Raw genomic sequence first — 19817 nt, 5'->3', positions numbered from 1 at the left:
AAAGCCTCCACTACCTCCTTACTGGGGGTCTGTGTGTGGTGTGTCTGTGTGTGTGTTGTGTGTGTGTCTGTGTGTGTGTGTCTGTGGGTGTGTGTCTGTGTGTGTGTGTGTGTCTGTGGGTGTGTGTGTGGGTGTGTGTGTCTGTCTGTGTGTCTGTGTGTGTGTGTCTGTGTGTGTGTGTCTGTGGGGTGTGTGTCTGTGGGTGTGTGTGTCTGTCTGTGTGTCTGTGGGTGTGTGTGTGTGTGTGTGTGTGTGTGTGTGTGTCTGTGGGTGTGTGTGTGGGTGTGTGTGTCTGTCTGTGTGTCTGTGGGTGTGTGTCTTGTGTGTGTGTGTGTGTGTGTGTCTGTGGGTGTGTGTGTGTCTGTATGTGTGTTCTGTGTGTGTGTGTGTGTCCCTCTGTGGGTGTGTGTGTGTGTGTGTGTGTGTCTCTGTGTCTGTGTGTACATTTGTATTTGTGTGTGTGTCTCTGTGGGTGTGTATGTCTGTGTGTGTGTACGTTTGTATGTGTGTGTGTCTCTGTGGGTGTGTGTCTGTGTGTGGTTGTGTGTCTATGTGTGTGTGAGTGTGTGTGTCTGTGTGTGTGTGTCTGTCTGTATGTGTGTCTATGTGTGTGTGAGTGTCTGTGTGTGTGTGTCTGTGTGTGTCTGTATGTGTGTCTATGTGGGTGTGTGTGTCCAGTGTGTCTGTGTGTGTATGAAATCTCAAATTTGCTGGAAGTTCGTCAGGGTTTACCCAGGCTAGTATCGGACTGCAGCGAGCAAACACACACACACACACACACACACACACCTGCACCCACACCCACACAAGACACACACTACACACACACTTTCACACAGAGGAAGACACACACACACACCCACACACACACACACACACACACACACACACAGACAAGGGCGCTCACACACTGCCTGACACACACACACACCTCTCACACACACACACATACACACACACTGAACAGACAGACAGGCGCCACACACACACACACACACACACCTCACACACACACAGACACACACACCTACACACACACACACACACAGACAGACACACACACACACACACACACACACAGCACACACACACACACAGCACACATACACACACACACACACACACACCTACACACACACAGATACAGACTGCAGCCTGACACACACACACTGAACAGACTACACACACACTGACATAGACACACACACTGACACCTACCGAGACTAGTCATGCATGTACGCACACACACACTACACTGTTTAGACGGCACACACTGACACACACCTGGATGGGACGTGCGTGCACAGACTCGACAGACAGATGCGTGCATGCTTACGCACACAGACATGGAGTATTGCCTCACACACACACACACACACACACACACACCCCCAGAGTTGCCAGTGAGTATTGACGTGCCATTAGCCCTCCTCCGTCAGACCACTAATGCTTTTATTGTTGCCCATGTTCCTATTTATTTATGAATCTGAAGCATGTTTCCCCCTGAAGAGATCAGAGGACCAGTCAATATTATCTCAATTAGCCCGCAACGCTCGGCTGCAGCTCCATCTCTCCCTCTCTCCCTCCTTCTCTCTCTCTCTCTCTCTCTCCCTCCCCTGTCGATAGTATTTATCAGTCCATTCCTTAAGTGGCTCGCTGTCTGCCGGTTCACCTCCATAAATCCCTCCTCCTCCGTCTCCACAACATCTCTCCACATCTTTCTTTCTTTCTTTCTTTCCTTCTCTCTCTCTCTCTCTCTCCAACTTTCTACAATAAAGCAGTCCCAATGTTGCGTTCACTTCACACAAGAGCGGCCCTTTTTCCCCCTGTTGCCATGGGAACGTTACGAAGTGACGTCATTACGCGACATCGAAAAGCTGGTCGGGGGAATCGCTTCTTCTCTTTTTCATCCCTGGGCAATTTCGTCGCATAAATACAGTTGCATGAATACCCTATATAGCATATTCCAGGACCGAATAAAAGAAAAGATGTTGATGATAAACTGATGAAAGAAAGGCAAGGTGGAGGATTAAAAGGTGGAGGATTAAAAGGTGGAGGATTAAAAGGTGGAGGTATTTAGGGAGTTCGGAGGTCAGTTGAAAAGGTAAACATTAAGAGATCCATTCCTAGATTATATCTCAAACTAGGATAGATCTTTACTGGACTATCGCTTATTTTAACAAGGCTGCCCTTAGAAATGCCTGGAGTTCTAGGGTTAAAATGGGTGTGTGTGTGTCTGTGTGTGTGTGTGTGTTTACACTGTGTGTGTGTGTGTGTGTGTGTGTGTGTCTGTGTGTGTACACTGTGTGTTCCTGTGTGTGTGTGTGTGTCTCCCTGTGTGTGTACACTGTGTGTTCCTGTGTGTGTGTGTGTGTGTGTGTATGTGTGTTTACACCGTGTGTCTGTGTGTGTCCCTGTGTGTGTGTGTGTGTGTGTGTGTGTTTACACCGTGTGTGTCTGTGTGTGTACACTGTGTGTTCCTGTGTGTGTGTGTGTGTCCCTGTGTGTGTGTGTGTGTATGTGTGTTTACACTGTGTGTGTGTGTGTGTGTGTGTTTACACTGTGTGTGTGTGTCCCTGTGTGTGTGTGTTTACACTGTGTGTGTGTGTCCCTGTGTGTGTGTGTTTACACTGTGTGTGTGTGTCCCTGTGTGTGTGTGTGTCTGTGTATGTACACTGTGTGTGTCCCTGTGTGTGTGTTTACACCACGTGTGTGTGTGATGTGTGTACACTGTGTGTGTGTTTACACCACGTGTGTCTGTGTGTGTGTGTGTGTACACTGTGTGTTCCTGTGTGTGTGTGTGTCCCTGTGTGTGTGTGTGTGTGTGTGTGTGTACACTGTGTGTCCCTGTGTATGTGTGTGTCTGTGTGTGTACACTGTGTGTTCCTGTGTGTGTGTGTGTGTGTGTGTGTGTGTTTACACTGTGTGTCCCTATGTGTCTGTGTGTGTGTGTGTGTGTCTGTCTGTGTGTGTGTGTTTACATTGTGTGTCCCTGTGTGTGTCCCTGTGTGTGTATGTGTGTTTACACCGTGTGTCTGTGTGTGTGTACACTGTGTGTCCCTGTGTGTCTGTGTGTGTGTGTGTGTGTGTCTGTCTGTGTGTGTGTGTTTACATTGTGTGTCCCTGTGTGTGTCCCTGTGTGTGTATGTGTGTTTACACTGTGTGTCTGTGTGTGTGTACACTGTGTGTTCCTGTGTGTCTGTGTGTGTGTGTGTGTGTGTGTGTGTTTACACCACGTGTGTCTGTGTGTGTGTACACTGTGTGTTCCTGTGTGTCTGTGTGTGTGTGTCCCTGTGTGTGTGTGTGTGTGTGTGTGTGTGTTTACACTGTGTGTGTGTGTGTCCCTGTGTGTGTGTGTGTCCCTGTGTGTGTGTGTTTACACTGTGTGTCCCTATGTGTCTGTGTGTGTGTGTGTGTGTCTGTGTGTGTCTGTGTGTGTGTATGTGTGTTTACACTGTGTGTTCCTGTGTGTGTGTGTGTTTACACTGTGTGTTCCTGTGTGTGTGTGTGTTTACACTGTGTGTCCCTGTGTGTCTGTGTGTTTTCACTGTGTGTGTGTGTGTGTTTACACTGTGTGTGTGTGTGTGTGTTTACACTGTGTGTGTGTGTGTGTGTGTGTCAGGGGGAGTAATTATAAGGTGCTTCTGTTGACTAATGAGCGTTGGGGGGGGTGAGTGCAGTGGGGAGGACAGGGAAGTCGATCTTTATGCGGATGGCAGTCAGCTCTAATTTGTTATGATGGCTGCTGGCTTCAGTGGCCGATAATCTCACACACACACACACACACACACACACACACACACACACACACAGATCAACACCAACGTCACGCTAAAGTTCACCCATTTGTTACGATTTCCTGTGGTCTACAAGACAACACACACAGAAACACACACACACACACACACACACAGAACACACACACACACACACACAGTCCAGCTGTGTGAAACACTGCCCCCTACCTGCAGCTGGCAGCACTGCACTGAAAGAGCTGCGCATCAAGTACTTTTTCGTAATCTTTGCGCTTTTCGGACATATTTTTTCCCTAAGTCTGACATATGTCTGCCAGTAAAAACTTGACTTCAGTCAAGTACAAAAAAAATTCTACTTGTCCGAAGTCAATTTAAGCCGACAAGTGAGAAAAAATAACTTTGAGCATTGAACCGAGCCTTCGATCATTTGAGCATTGAACTGTACTTTGGGCAAGTAGAATGTGTTCATACTGGTCCCATGGAAGTGAAAGCCCTTAAAGTGCCATATTATGAAAAATAATATATATAAAAATCACTTTTTCTGGTGATTTGGGGTGTTATTTTGTGTCTCTGGTGCTTCCTCATGCATACACACTTTGAAATAAATCCATCCATGGTGTTCTGAGTGAGATATGGTGTCTGAATGTGTCCTGGCTTCAGTATCCTGGTGAGCTGGTCAACATCTGCACGGCTTTTACCTCACTAGCCTAAACAAGCTGGCTAACCCTAACCGTTAGCTCGTAGCTACCGCTAATGCTAACGCTAGCATGCTACCTTGTTCTCAATAGCAAAGCACTGCTACAACACACACAAGTTCACCATAATCTACCAGAAGAACTACTTCCATGTGCTCCCTGGTTTAGAAGAAGTCTCCCAGCTGATCCTGCCTTGTTACTGACTGAAGTCGGAGAAACAGCCTTTCTTTTACTGTCTATGGAGCTAGCTGACATGAGCTACGATCTGAGCTACTGAGCATGTGCGAGTGCAATCAAAGATAGTACAGAAGAAGAAAAGAGGTCTCACTCTGTAGCTAAAACAGAGACCTGAACACAGGGTGAAAAGAGGAGCTGCAGCAATGTGCAGTACAACAACAAAAATATGGTGTTTTTGAAAATTAAACCATGTAAACCTATTCTGGTACAACCTTAAAATACAATTATGAACCTGAAAATGAGCAGAATATGGGCGCTTTAAGCCGACAAGTGAAAAAAGACTGAGCATTGAACCGAGCCTTGGATCATTTGAGCATTGACCTGTACTTTTGGGCGAGTAGAATGTGTTTTTACTGGTTCCTACCTGCTGGCGTCCGGCGCCGGTTTGAGGTGTCCCTGCGCGTTGGCCTCCCACACGCTGTTGGCCAGCTCGTTGCCGATGGCCGACATGACCTTGATGAGCTCCAGCGGCCACTCGTCCAGGTCCAGGGAGCGCACGCGGGACAGGTGCGTGCCCAGGTTCCTGTGGATCCCCGAACACTCGATGCAGATCAGGGCCCCGAGGTTCAGACTGGCCCAGTCCGGGTCTGGATCCACCCAGAGACACACACACAAAGGGGTCAGCTTCAAGAGACAGAGAGAGTGTTGTGTGTGTGTGGGTCGGTGTGTGTGTATCTGTGTGGGTCTGTGTGTGTGTGTGTGTGTGTGTGTATCTGTGTGGGTCTGTGTGTGTGTGTGTGTATCTGTGTGGGTCTGTGTGTGTGTCTGTGTGTGTGTGTGTATGTGTGTGGGTCTGTGTGTGTGTGTGTGGGTCTGTGTGTGTGTGTGTGGGTTTGTGTGTGTGTGTGTGTGTGTGTGTGTGTGTGTGTGTGTGTGTGTGGGTCTGTGTGTGTGTGGGTCTGTGTGTGTGTGTGTGTGTGTCAGTGTGTGTCTGTGTTAGTGTGTGTGTGTATATGTGTGTGGGTCTGTGTGTGTATCTGTGTGGGTCTGTGTGTGTGTATGTGTGTGGGTCTGTGTGTGTGTGGGTCTGTGTGTGTGGGTCTGTGTTAGTGTGTGTATCTGTGTGGATCTGTGTATGTGTGTGTGTGTGGGTCTGTGTGTGTATGTGTGTGGGTCTTTGTTTGTGTGTGTATGTGTGTGGGTCTGTGTGTGTGTGTGTGTATGTGTGTGTGTGTGCGTGTGTGCGTGTGTGTGCGTGTGTCTCTGTATGTATGTGTGTCTGTGTGTGTGTGTGTGTGTGTCTGAATTGTAATCTGATTTGGTACTCACTCTGTGCTTCACAGTCGGCACAGCGACCGTTTCCACGGATACTTCTGATGGACTGCAGAGCCAGCGCCTCTGTCTGGCTCGTCAGACGAGACTGAAACAACAGAAACAGGTTTTAGTTTGAATTAATAACGATTAATCGATCATCTGCGTGGCTGTAGAGATGAAATATCACGTCAGATAATCAATTTAGCTTTTAAGCAAAAATATCAAAAAATACTCAAGTTACCGCTTCTCAAATGTGAATATTCTGTTGTTTTTTATGAAAAATGAAAAGTCGTAATATTTCAAGAAAAATATTCGTAATATTTCAAGAAAAAAAGTTGTAATATTTCAAGAACAAAAGTCGTAATATTTCAAGAAAAAAAAGTCGTAATATTTCAAGAAAAAAAAGGCGTAATATTTCAAGAAAAATATTCGTAATATTTCAAGAAAAAAAAGTCGTAATATTTCAAGAAAAAAAGTCGTAATATTTCAAGAAAAAAAGTCGTAATATTTCAAGAAAAATATTCGTAAAATTTCAAGAAAAAAAAGTCGCAATATTTCAAGAAAGAAAGTTGTAATATTTCAAGAAAGTCGCAATATTTCAAGAAAAAAAGGCGTAATATTTCAAGAAAGTCGCAATATTTCAAGAAAGTCGTAATATTTCAAGAAAAATATTCGTAATATTTCAAGAAAAAAAGTCGTAATATTTCAAGAAAGAAAGTCGTAATATTTCAAGAAAGTCGCAATATTTCAAGAAAGAAAGTCGTAATATTTCAAGAAAAAAAGTCGTAATATTTCAAGAAAAAAAGTCGTAATATTTCAAGAAAGAAAGTCGCAATATTTCAAGAAAATAAGTCGCAATATTTCAAGAAAATAAGTCGTAATATTTCAAGAAACAAAGTCGTAATATTTCAAGAAAATAAGTCGCAATATTTCAAGAAAATAAGTCGCATTATTTCAAGAAAATAAGTTGCATTATTTCAAGAAAAGAAGTCGTGATATTTCAAGAAAGAAAGTCGCAATATTTCAAGAAAATAAGTCACATTCTGAATGCAGGACTTGTAACTGTAATGAAGTACCTGTAAACTGTGGTATTTGTACTTTAATTAAAGAAAAGATTTTCTATATTATTAATCAGATGATCAGCTTTGACTAAAACACCCAAATCTGTCCACCCAACAGGCTCAAAAACACAGATTACTGGTCAGGGTTTCCTCTCAAACGTGTTCTGCTAGTGCAGATCTGAACATGTTACAGATATAAAGATGATTTCAGATATAAAGATGATTTCAGATATAAAGATGATTTCAGCTATAAAGATGATTTCAGCTATAAAGATGATTTCAGCTATAAAGATGATTTCAGATATAAAGATGATTTCAGATATAAAGATGATTTCAGATATAAAGATGATTTCAGCTATAAAGATGATTTCCGATATAAAGATGATTTCAGATATAAAGATGATTTCAGATATAAAGATGATTTCAGCTATAAAGATGATTTCAGCTATAAAGATGATTTCAGCTATAAAGATGATTTCAGATATAAAGATGATTTCAGCTATAAAGATGATTTCCGATATAAAGATGATTTCAGATATAAAGATGATTTCAGATATAAAGATGATTTCAGATATAAAGATGATTTCAGATATAAAGATGATTTCAGCTATAAAGATGATTTCCGATATAAAGATGATTTCAGATTTGAGATGATTTCAGATTTGAGATGATTTCAGATTAAAGATGATTTCAGATTAAAGATGATTTCAGATTAAAGTTGTGTAGTTTTGAACCCGCTGATGTCAGAGTTTTATTATAAAAGGCTGAGAGCCTGAGGAGTCAACAGCAGCCGCTGAAACCTGAGCTGAGTTATTACTGTTCTCTAATTATGGGACTGAAAGGGGGTGTGTGTGTGTGTGTGTGTGTGTCTGTGTGTTTGTGTGTGTGTGTGTGTGTCTGTGTGTGTGTCTGTATGTGTGTCTGTGTGTGTGTCTGTATGTGTGTCTGTGTGTGTGTGAGTTTGTGTGTGTGTGTGTGTGTGTGTCTGTGTGTGTGTCTGTGTGTGTGTGAGTTTGTGTGTGTGTCTGTATATTTGTGTGTCTGTGTGCATGTCTGTCTCTGTGTGTATGTCTGTGAGTTTGTGTGTGTGTGTGTATGTCTGTGTGTGTCTGTATGTGTGCGTCTGTGTGTGTGTGTGTCTGCGTGTGTATATGTCTGTGTGTATGTGTGTGTGTCTGTCTGTCTGTGTGTGTGTCTGTATGTGTGTGTATATCTGTGTGTGTGTCTGTGTGCGTGGGTGTATATCTGTGTGTATATATCTGTATATCTGTGTGTGTGTGTGTGTGTGTGTGTATATATCTGTATATCTGTGTGTGTGTGTGTGTATATATCTGTATATCTGTGTGTGTGTGTGTGTGTATATATCTGTGTGTGTGTGTGTATATATGTGTATATCTGTGTGTGTGTGTGTGTATATATCTGTATATCTCTGTGTGTGTGTGTGTGTGTATATATCTGTATATCTCTGTGTGTGTGTGTGTGTGTGTGTATATATCTGTATATCTCTGTGTGTGTGTGTGTGTATATATCTGTATATCTCTGTGTGTGTGTGTGTATGTATGTGTGTGTGTGTATATATCTGTATATCTGTGTGTGTGTGTGTATATATCTGTATATCTGTGTGTGTGTGTGTGTGTGTGTATATATCTGTGTGTGTGTGTGTATATATCTGTATATCTGTGTGTGTGTGTGTGTGTGTGTGTATATATCTGTATATCTGTGTGTGTGTGTGTATATATCTGTATATCTGTGTGTGTGTGTGTGTGTGAGTGTGTATATATCTGTATATCTGTGTGTGTGTGTGTATATATCTGTATATCTGTGTGTGTGTGTGTATATATCTGTATATCTGTGTGTGTGTGTGTATATATCTGTATATTTGTGTGTGTGTGTGTATATATCTGTATATCTGTGTGTATTGTGTGTGTGTGTATATATCTGTTGTATGGTGTGTGTGTGTGTATATATATCTGTATATCTCTGTGTGTGTGTGTGTGTATATATCTGTATATCTGTGTGTGTGTGTATATATATCTGAATATCTCTGTGTGTGTGTGTGTGTGTGTGTATATATCTGTATATCTGTGTGTATGTGTGTGTGTGTGTATATATCTGTATATCTGTGTGTGTGTGTGTGTATATATCTGTATATCTGTGTGTGTGTGTGTGTGTGTATATATCTGTATATCTGTGTGTGTGTGTGTGTATATATCTGTATATCTGTGTGTGTGTGTGTATATATATCTGAATATCTCTGTGTGTATGTCGTAATGTACTGTATATATTAAAAATAAAAGGTTGGATATGTTGGTAAATGTGTTTAATATATGCAAAGATTGTGTCCCAGTGTATCTGATCTGATGTTTTCGGGTCAGAAGTGCACACCAGCCTCCTGTGAACAATCGTGAGATTTAACGGAGAGCGCGCCGAGTTTCCTCACCTTGTTCTTGCTGCTCTCGCAGGACTGCAGGCTGGCGAGGATCTGGCTCTCGATGACCTGAACCCAGGCGTCCCGCTCCTCGTACGAAGTGGCTTCAAAGTGCCAGGTCTGGCCCGTCAGCGACACGATGGTGAACTCAAAGTTCTCCTCTTGCTCTGTCCCAGAGAAGAGATCCAGCGTCAGGACAGGCACTCAGAGATCCTTTCACACTCACATTCACCCTTCGGCCTTTTAAGTCACATCCAAACTGGTTAAATACCACATACATGTGTGTGTGTGTTTATGCATGTGCGTGTGTATGTGTGTCTCTGTGTGTGTATGTCTGTGTGTTTGTGTGTGTGTATGTCTGTGTATGCCTGTGTGTGTGTGTATGTCTGTGTATGCCTGTGTGTGTGTGTGTGTATGTCTGTGTGTGTCTGTGTGTATGTCTGTGTATGCATGTGTGTGTGTGTGTGTATGTCTGTGTGTGTATGTTTATGCATGTGCGTGTGTATGTGTGAGTATCTGTGTGTGTGTATGTCTGTGTGTGTGTCTGTGTGTATGTGAATGTCTGTAAGCATCTGTGTATGTGTCTGTGTGTGTATGTCTATGTGTGTGTGTGTATGTCTGTGTGTGTGCGTCTGTGAATGTGTGTGTGTGTTCAAGGTTTTTGTCGCCTTTTAAAAAGTTTTTGTCACATCCAAACTGTTTAAATATAACATATACACAGTTATGCCGTTTCTATGGAGGTTTCTGTTTGTTTTTGTCACTTTCTTAAAAGTTTTTGTCGCCTTCTTCAACATTTTTTTCCACTTCATTCAAGGAATTAGTTTCCATTTTCGATGTCAGCGTCTCTTTTGTCTCCGTTTCTGTTGCCTCATGCAGCGTTTAGTGTCGACATCCAAACTTGAACCTCCTGTATTAATCAGACTAGAACCGAAGCACACACAGGCAGGCCTCTGTGTGTGTGTGTGTGTGTGTGTGTGTGTGTGTGTGTGTGTGTGTGTGTGTGTGTGTGTGTGTGCGGTCTGGTATTGGTCTTTCCATCGATATAAAGGACTGAAGGACACCTGTTCCTCTGACCTGCAGTGTGACCTAACCCTGAAGACAGGATGTCACCCAAATTACTGCCGAGGGGTCAGTCATTACAATCAGGCGTGTGCAGAGGGGAGAACATGTGGGTCCGTTACCCAGAACCCCCTCAGAGGGTACCGGGACAATCCGGAGTTCATTAAGACCAGTTTGAGTACGAGACTCGAGGTCTTTGACTTCTTTAGAGCAGCCGTAGAAGGTCTGAAATGTCGGCTCATTTAAAAAAAAGGTACGGTTCACCCCAAAAACACCTTCAAACATACATACATGTAAATATATATCTCGAAATTATATAGAAAAAGGGAACTGGATTTGTGGTTTTTAAATCAGGAAATCAAGTTGCTTTTGACTTTAAAAAGTACAGATTATAGACATATTTTCACTGTGATGGGTTGGATCCAAAGGGACTAATATATCTATCTATATATATATATATATATATATATATATATATATATATATATATATATATATATATGAATCTGTAAAGTTAAAACCTTTTCATCCAAATGCTACTTTCTACTACCTTTGAGTTGAGATTGTCGCCTTTATCGATGTTTTTGACTTCTTTTGAGATGTGTGTGTGTATGTCTGTGTGTGTGTCTGTGTGGGTGTATATATATGTCTGTGTGTGTGTCTGTGTGTGTGGGTGTATATATATGTCTGTGTGTGTGTATATATGTCTGTGTGTGTGTGTATATATATGTGTGTGTGTGTGTATATATATATGTCTGTGTGTGTGTGTATATATATGTCTGTGTGTGTGTGTATATATATGTCTGTGTGTATATATGTCTGTGTGTGTGTGTGTGTGTGTGTGTGTGTATATATATGTCTGTGTGTGTGTGTCTCTGTGTGGGTGTATGTGTGTATATATATGTCTGTGTGTGTGTGTCTCTGTGTGGGTGTATGTGTGTATATATATGTCTGTGTGTGTGTGTCTCTGTGTGGGTGTATGTGTGTATATATATGTCTGTGTGTGTGTGTATGTGTGTATATATATGTCTGTGTGTGTGTATATATATATGTCTGTGTGTGTGTGTATATTTATGTCTGTGTCTGTGTGTGTGTGTCTCTGTGTGTTTTGATTTCGTCTGTGTTCTGCATCTGATATGATTTTTTCCAGCGTTAGACATCTTCATACAACCATCTGTAACAGCTGCTCCAGATGTTTTCAGGACACCAGACTCCTGTGAGTTTAACGGAGAGCTTGCAGAGTTTTCTCCCCTTGTCTTTTTATAGATGTTTAAGCGCTTCTATCGAGCTTTGCACCTCAAAGCTCGAGACTTTCTGTATTTTTAGGGTAAACTTTGAATAGACGACGACATTTAGCGGCAGAGTAGGAAATGTAGTTGCCCACGCTGGTTCTCACAGAGTTTGAGGGATGTTGATGAGCGTTTGAGCAGAACTTTGGACACATTTGGAAACCGTTAGCGAGCCGAGAGAGCGAGCGAGCGAGCGAGGGAGGAAGGGAAGTGGAGGTGGAGGTGAAGCTGGGCCACGACGGTCTCATCAGCACACCAGATCAGACAACAAGCTGCTTCTGTTTACAATTACACATCAGGGGGACACGGTGTAATCATCTAATCAAAGCACGGCCTGCAGCGCGCCCCGATTATTCCCAGAATTCCTCAGTTTGACCCAAAACAGAAGCATGTAAAGTGGTTACATCTCTAGGAAATGTTAACCCTGTGAACTGTAGGTCTGTAGGCAGTTTTTGTGCCTTATAGGAGTCATTTACATATCATTTTGTGGTTCTGTTTTGTAACATTTTGGTGCCAATTTTCATGCGATTTGTCACATTTTCATGACATTTTATATGCAGTTTCTGAGCAATTTTCCGAAACATTTTGGCTTTTTTTTGTGCAACATCCTTAACATTTACGTTCACTTTCTCTTTGTGCAGTTTCTGTCCAATGTATGAGCCATTTATGTTTAATTTTCTGGTTATGTTTTGTATCATGTCGGCGCCATTTTTCATGCAACTTTTGTCACAATTTCATGACATTTCACGAGCAGTTTCTGAGCTATATTCGCACAATCTTTCGCAACATTTTGGCCTCTTTTTAAGCCGATTCCGTGTCCTTTTTATTGCGAGATCGTACGTCACTCACACGTTGAATTAGGAGACAGACAAGACAGCTTGTGAGACTCGCCATCTGCCCATAACTGGTGGACTGGCGTCTCCGTCGTCCGTATTGTCAACCGAAGACTTAAGCAGACTAATTTCAAGCGACAAAAAGAATTTGTCCACACGAGTGTAGGTTAGTTTCTACAAAATATTCAAAGAATTTCAAAAGGCGAACTTCAGTTTTTCAGCCAGTGAGTTTGCTCTGAACATTTTGATATGAAAGACAAGGCGATCAGTTGCATATAAATACACTTGAAAGGTGAATTTAAGAAGTGTAGAAATGAAGAACCCTAATGGCCTGAGACCTCACAGTGGGTTAACTATCTTCCATCTTTCCGCTGCACGTAAACGTTCAAAATTGGCGCCGAGCGACGAGCTCTCGCTAATCATTCGTGACACTTTGTAGGCCAGCGTTTTCTGGGAGCAGCAGTTTGGTGACGTGTGCCGGGAGTGGAGCGGCAGTGGAAAGATGAGAGGCTTAATCAGTCGGAGAGCGGTCACGGCCGGGCCGCGAGGGAAACGACCATTTGCTCTCCCTCAACTCCAGTCATTTGGCTAATTGGGAGCGTCTCAGAGCAGCGGAGCTGAAGTTCCCCTCTGGCTCGGCTCGGGATAATCAATGGCCTTGTCCGAACGGAGAGGAAGGACGCGAGGTAAGGATGGAAGGATGAAGGGAGCGCCCCGAGGCCGAAAACGAGCGGCTCACAAGCCCTTCCACTTCCAGGAGGAAGAGACTGGAAACACCTCGGCTGACCAGAAGTTTCCTTTTGCTGAAGATAACGGTGGATCGTTTTCATCTCTCGGCTGCTGCAGGCTGAGGCTGATTAGCTGATGTTAATTAACACACACACACACACACACACACACACACACACACACACACACTTGTTGTACTACGTACACATCCACACAAGACACACACTCATGCACACACACACACACACAGGTTACAGACACACACACACACACACACACACACACACAGGTTACAGACACACACACACACACACACAGGTTACAGACACACACAGACACACACACACGCACTCATGCACACACACACACACACACACAGGTTACAGACACACACACACACACACTCACAGCTTACAGACACACACTCACACACACACACAGGTTACAGACACACACACACACTCACGCACGCACGCACACACACACACACACTCATGCGCACACACCGCATACAGACAACCCACACACATGCACTCACCTACACTTTACCTACACTTCACTCATGCATGCACACACACATGCACTCATGCACACGCACACAGAAAGAGACACACACACGCACTCACGCATGCACACACACACACACACACACACACTCATATACACACACACAGGTTACAGACACACACACACTCACACACACTCACGCACAGAGACACACACGCACACACATGCACACACACACACACAGGTTACAGAAACACACACTCGCACACACTCACGCACACACACACACACACACAGAGTCGCACGCACGCAAACACGCACAAACACACTCATACACACACGCACACACAGGTTACAGAAACACACACTCGCACACACTCACACACAGAGGTACATACGCACACACACATACACACCTGCGCACACACACACACACACACACACACACACACACACACACACACACACACACAGGCGGCTGGTTAACTCAAGGTTAAAGCAGACTTTTAGTTTAAACTGCTGGCTGAATGCGGCGTCCATTTAATCTACGAAAAACTAGGACTGGATGTACTTGTTCCACGACGATCAACAATATTTTGTTGCAACAAACAAAACGAGTCACAAACTAAAGAATTAAAGTCATCTCTGAAACAACCTTTTTATCCAAAAACTAGATAAAAAGTCACTTTTAAAAATTATAACTCAGCTCAAACGTATAAAGATAAATACTGAGACAGCTGAATGTATGTAATACCCAAAAAGGGGGAAAAAACATTGTATATGTCTGTGTGTGTGTGTGTGTTGTGTGTGTGTGTGTGTGTGTGTGTGTGTGTGTCTGTCTGTCTATGTGTGTCAGGGTGTGTGTCTGTGAGTCTGTGTGTGTGTGTGTGTGTGTGTGTGTGTGTGTCTGTCTGTGTGTCTCTGTGTCTGTGTGTATGTGTCTGTGTGTATGTGTCTGTCTGTGTGTGTGTGTCTGTCTGTGTGTGTGTGTGTCTGTCTGTGTGTGTGTGTGTGTGTGTCTGTCTGTCTGTCTGTGTCTGTCTGTCTGTGTGTGTGTGTGTCTGTCTGTGTGTGTGCGTGAGTCTGTGTGTGTGTGTGTGTGTGTGTGTGTGTGTGTCGGGGTGTGTGTGTGTCGGGGGTGTGTGTGTCTGTGAGTCTGTGTGTGTCTGTGTGTGTGTGTGTGTGTGTGTCAGGGTGTGTGTGTGTCTGTGAGTCTGTGTGTGTCTGTCACATTATTCAGAGAGAGGGGGGGCTATGTGTGTGTGTGTCTGTGTGTGTCAGGGTGTGTGTGTGTGTGTTTGTGTGTGTGTGTGTCTCTGTGTGTGTCTGTCTGTCTGTGTGTGTCAGGGTGTGTGTGTGTGTGTGTGTGAGTCTGTGTGTGTCTGTGTGTGTGTGTGTGTCTGTGAGTCTGTGTGTGTGTCTGTCTGTGTGTGTCAGGGTGTGTGTGTGTTTGTGTGCGTCTGTGTGTGTGTCTGTGTCTGTGTGTGTCTGTGTGTGTCTGTGTGTGTGTCTGTGTCTGTGTGTCTGTCTGTGTGTGTCAGGGTGTGTGTGTGTTTGTGTCGTATGTGTGTGTGTCTGTGTCTGTGTGTGTCTGTGTGTGTCTGTGTGTGTGTCTGTCTGTCTGTGTGTGTGTCTGTGCGTGCATCTGTCTGCGTGTCACAGGTGATAGCCAATCAGCTGAGACCTGTCTGTAAAGTCACGGTGATAAAATGGCACAGCGCACACAACACGGTGTTCAACACATCCCCCAATTCAGGTTAGAAAACTACCGTCCCACAGTAGAGGAATTACCGTATAGTACAGGAGAAGCTCACAGGCAGTTTGGACTTCCATTATCTGTTTAGGTGTAATTCCTAATGTTAACTAGCATGTTAGTGATCAGTAATTAGCCTGTGTCCATGTTATCTCCTTACATATACCTACGCTCTCCATCTCTGGAAGATTGGGAATGATTGAGATTTCTCTCGGCACAGCTACCAGAAGACTTCACACTTTCAGACAGGTCATCTCTCTCAGCCAGCACCGGGAAAGAGACTTCTAGTATCCTTCACTGGTCTCGTACAGAGACACAGGGTCTGCTGGTCCAGTTTATATATATATATATATACACTGTCTATAGCCCCTGACCTTTGCTATTAAATCTTTCTTTTACACTAAACAACTGAACAAAAGTACTAAACGTTTAGACTTTCTACAGATCCGAGTATGAAAGCAGCTTGTGCAGCTGTGTGTACAGTCAGACAGTCTGTCTTTCCTTTCTCCTTCCACATTACAGCGTACAACCGAAAACTGGGTGTTCAAATGTGCGTAAGGAAGGGCCAGCTGTACATAACGCAGAGCGATAGGTGTTTATTTGGAGGCTTTACAGCGCCTTCGTTCTAACCGACAGCCCACGCATCGAGCGCCGGGTTGAGCCCCGCGGGGTCAGGAGCAAGAATCCCATCATAATTAAATTCCCATGATTCTCTGTTTTCAGGGAGGAGGAGGAGGGTTAGGGGAAAGGGGAGAAGGGGAGAGGGGGTGGCTGCTTGACAATTATGGAAACCAACAATCCAGAAAGGCCCAGCCTCTCCGCAGCGAAAATTAAACGCTGTTTCTGGATTTAAATGCAGCACATTGACCCGGCGCGCTAATGAATAAAACAAGGAGGGGGGCATCGAACACTCCCACCAACAAAGGCAGCTGAGTCTGGGCTGCACTCAGTAAAGAAACATGGAATATAAAAAGCTCTGCAGTTCATATTTTGTGCATCACCGATGGATCAGACGGCTGTGTAGCAGCTAGAGACTCGCTGGTGAACAGAGTGGAGCCTTTAGCGGCTAAATCTATTAGCTTATTCTTACACTAGTTCAAATTAAATATGACTTTATCTCTCCTGATGTGCTCGGGTCAAATCTGACCCATTTTCAAAATGTTTCTATATCGGAAATATAGGTTTCTTTTAAACCAAATAACGTGGATGGTTCACTACAGTGCTCCTCACAAGTTAAAAACACGATCAGTTCACTACTTTCATTGAATTTGGGTGTTTTAGTCAATTGTATAGCATGTAAAGAATAATTGATAATACAACGTTGAAAAACATATCAAAAAAGGAGAGAAAAAAGTGAGAAAAACATTGAAAAACGTCAGGATAACCTTCAAAAACATTGGGAAAGGGGCGGCCTCTAGCTCACCCCAGTAGTAGGCCGAGTCCTTTGCAGCGGCGCGGGTTCGAACCCGACCTGCTGCCCTTTGCTGCGTGTCATTCCCCATCTCGCTCCCCCTTTCCTGTCTATCCACTATCTAATAAAGGGAGACGCCCCCAAAGAAATAATCTTAAAAAAAGCATGGGAAAAGCTTTAAAAAAGGTCCCATGGCATGGTGCTCTTTGGATGCTTTTATATAGACCTTAGTGGTCCCCTAATACTGTATCTGAAGTATCTTTTATATAGACCTTAGTGGTCCCCTAATACTGGATCTGAAGTCTCTTTTATATAGACCTTAGTGGTCCCCTAATACTGTATCTGAAGTCTCTTTTATATAGACCTTAGTGGTCCCCTAATACTGTATCTGAAGTCTCTTTTATATAGACCTTAGTGGTCCCCTAATACTGTATCTGAAGTCTCTTTTATACAGACCTTAGTGGTCCCCTAATACTGTATCTGAAGTCTCTTTTATACAGACCTTAGTGGTCCTCTAATACTGTATCTGAAGTCTCTTTTATATAGACCTTAGTGGTCCCCTAATACTGTATCTGAAGTCTCTTTTATATAGACCTTAGTGGTCCCTCTAATACTGTATCTGAAGTCTCTTTTATATAGACCTTAGTGGTCCCCTAATACTGTATCTGAAGTCTCTTTTATATAGACCTTAGTGGTCCCCTAATACTGTATCTGAAGTCTCTTTTATATAGACCTTAGTGGTCCCCTAATACTGTATCTGAAGTCTCTTTATATAGGCCTTAGTGGTCCCCTAATACTGTATCTGAAGTCTCTTTTATATAGACCTTAGTGGTCCCCTAATACTGTATCTGAAGTCTCTTTTATATAGACCTTAGTGGTCCCCTAATACTGTATCTGAAGTCTCTTTTATATAGACCTTAGTGGTCCTCTAATACTGTATCTGAAGTCTCTTTTATATAGACCTTAGTGGTCCCCTAATACTGTATCTGAAGTCTCTTTTATATAGACCTTAGTGGTCCTCTAATACTGTATCTGAAGTCTCTTTTATATAGACCTTAGTGGTCCCCTAATACTGTATCTGAAGTCTCTTTTATATAGACCTTAGTGGTCCCCTAATACTGTATCTGAAGTCTCTTTTATATAGGCCTTAGTGGTCCCCTAATACTGTATCTGAAGTCTCTTTTATATAGACCTTAGTGGTCCCCTAATACTGTATCTGAAGTCTCTTTTATATGGGCTTAGTGGTCCCCTAATACTGTATCTGAAGTCTCTTTTATATAGACCTTAGTGGTCCCCTAATACTGTATCTGAAGTCTCTTTTATATAGACCTTAGTGGTCCCCTAATACTGTATCTGAAGTCTCTTTTATATAGACCTTAGTGGTCCCCTAATACTGTATCTGAAGTCTCTTTTATATAGACCTTAGTGGTCCCCTAATACTGTATCTGAAGTCTCTTTTATATAGACCTTAGTGGTCCCCTAATACTGTATCTGAAGTCTCTTTTATATAGACCTTAGTGGTCCCCTAATACTGTATCTGAAGTCTCTTTTATATAGACCTTAGTGGTCCCCTAATACTGGATCTGAAGTCTCTTAAAAAACCCCTCATAAAGTGACATTTTCATGCCATGGGACCTTTAAAAAACATAATAACTATGGCTTCATCTGCCATATCAGTATGTGAATGCTTTGTTTTGATTTTGATAGCCCATGAGGAAGGACTAGTACTCCTACAGTACCCATTTATGCATCAACATTAAATATAATGTGTTACTCTCAGGTGGAGTGCTGTTTGTTATGCAGCACCAAAACTGAAAGTCAAGCGTTTAACCAACCAAAATGCTCGCTGTCCCGCAGGCGACAAGCTCGGACGCCCCAAAAAAGTGACATTCGGGACCGCCCTAGATATACCCGAACGACTACGTCTGTTGGAGCTTGTGGATTTCGGTTCTGATTGCATTCGGGTCGGATCGCCCAGCCCTAACTAAACGTATGTATGAGAGCGCAGAGACACGAGGCGGCCAGCCACTCCGGCGCCGCGCTGGTAATTACTGCCAGCGCTCTCGGCTACCGAGGGCGACATTCACACGGAGAGAGGTGGCGCCGAGGCAATTTGTGAACTCTGACACGGGCAACCTTTAGCAGCAGATACACAACAACCCAAATATACAGCACAGCATTTACAGGGCCGGGGGCCGGAAGAGGGGGAGGACATGCATACAAGCCTAGCATCCCAGGAGTGGGTATGAGAGTGTGTGTGTGTGGTGAGTGTGTGTGTTTGAGTGAGTGTGTGTGTGTGTGTGTGTGTGTATGAGAGTGAGTGAGTGTGTGTATGAGAGTGAGTGAGTGAGTGTGTGTTGTGTGTGTGTGTGTGTGTGTGTGTATGAGAGTGAGTGTGTGTGTGTGTGTATGAGAGTGAGTGTGTGTGTGTGTGTGAGTGAGTGCATGAGTGTGAGTGTGTGTGTGTATGAGAGTGAGTGTGTGTGTATGAGAGTGAGTGTGTGTGTGTGTGTATGTATAAGAGTGAGTGAGTCTGTGAGTGTGTGTGTGTGTGTATGAGAGTGAGTGAGTGTGTGTGTGTGTGTGTGTGTGTGTATGTGTGAGTGAGTGTGTGTGTGTATATGTATGTGTGTGTGTGTGAGTGTGTGTGTGTATATGTATGTGAGTGTGTGTGAGTGTGTGTGTGCATGACAGTGAATAAGTGTGTATGTGAGTGAGTGTGTGTGTGTGTGTGTGTGTGGTGTGTGTGAGAGTGAGTGAGTGAGTGAGTGTGTGTGTGTGTATGAGAGTGAGTGGTGTGTGTGTG

The 19817-nt window shown here is 43.5% G+C and overlaps 1 protein-coding gene across 1 annotated transcript in view; it reads right to left on the bottom strand.

The window, feature by feature from the left end:
* Positions 1–4916: 4916 nt before the first annotated feature.
* LOC120554068 (arf-GAP with GTPase, ANK repeat and PH domain-containing protein 1-like) overlaps positions 4917–19817 on the bottom strand; it is a 17372-nt gene continuing 2471 nt past the window's right edge. The window contains exons 2-4 of the mRNA XM_039792664.1: positions 9443–9597; positions 5957–6047; positions 4917–5274 (exon numbers count right to left, since the gene is read on the bottom strand). Of these exons, the coding sequence (XP_039648598.1) occupies positions 5048–5274; positions 5957–6047; positions 9443–9597 (473 nt within the window). The 3' untranslated portion in view covers positions 4917–5047. The remainder of the gene's footprint in view (positions 5275–5956; positions 6048–9442; positions 9598–19817) is intronic.

The sequence above is a fragment of the Perca fluviatilis genome, chromosome 24, assembly GCF_010015445.1.
Source record: "Perca fluviatilis chromosome 24, GENO_Pfluv_1.0, whole genome shotgun sequence".
In the NCBI taxonomy this organism is placed as follows: Eukaryota; Metazoa; Chordata; class Actinopteri; order Perciformes; family Percidae; genus Perca; species Perca fluviatilis.
This window is presented reverse-complemented; position numbering and strand designations above follow the sequence as displayed.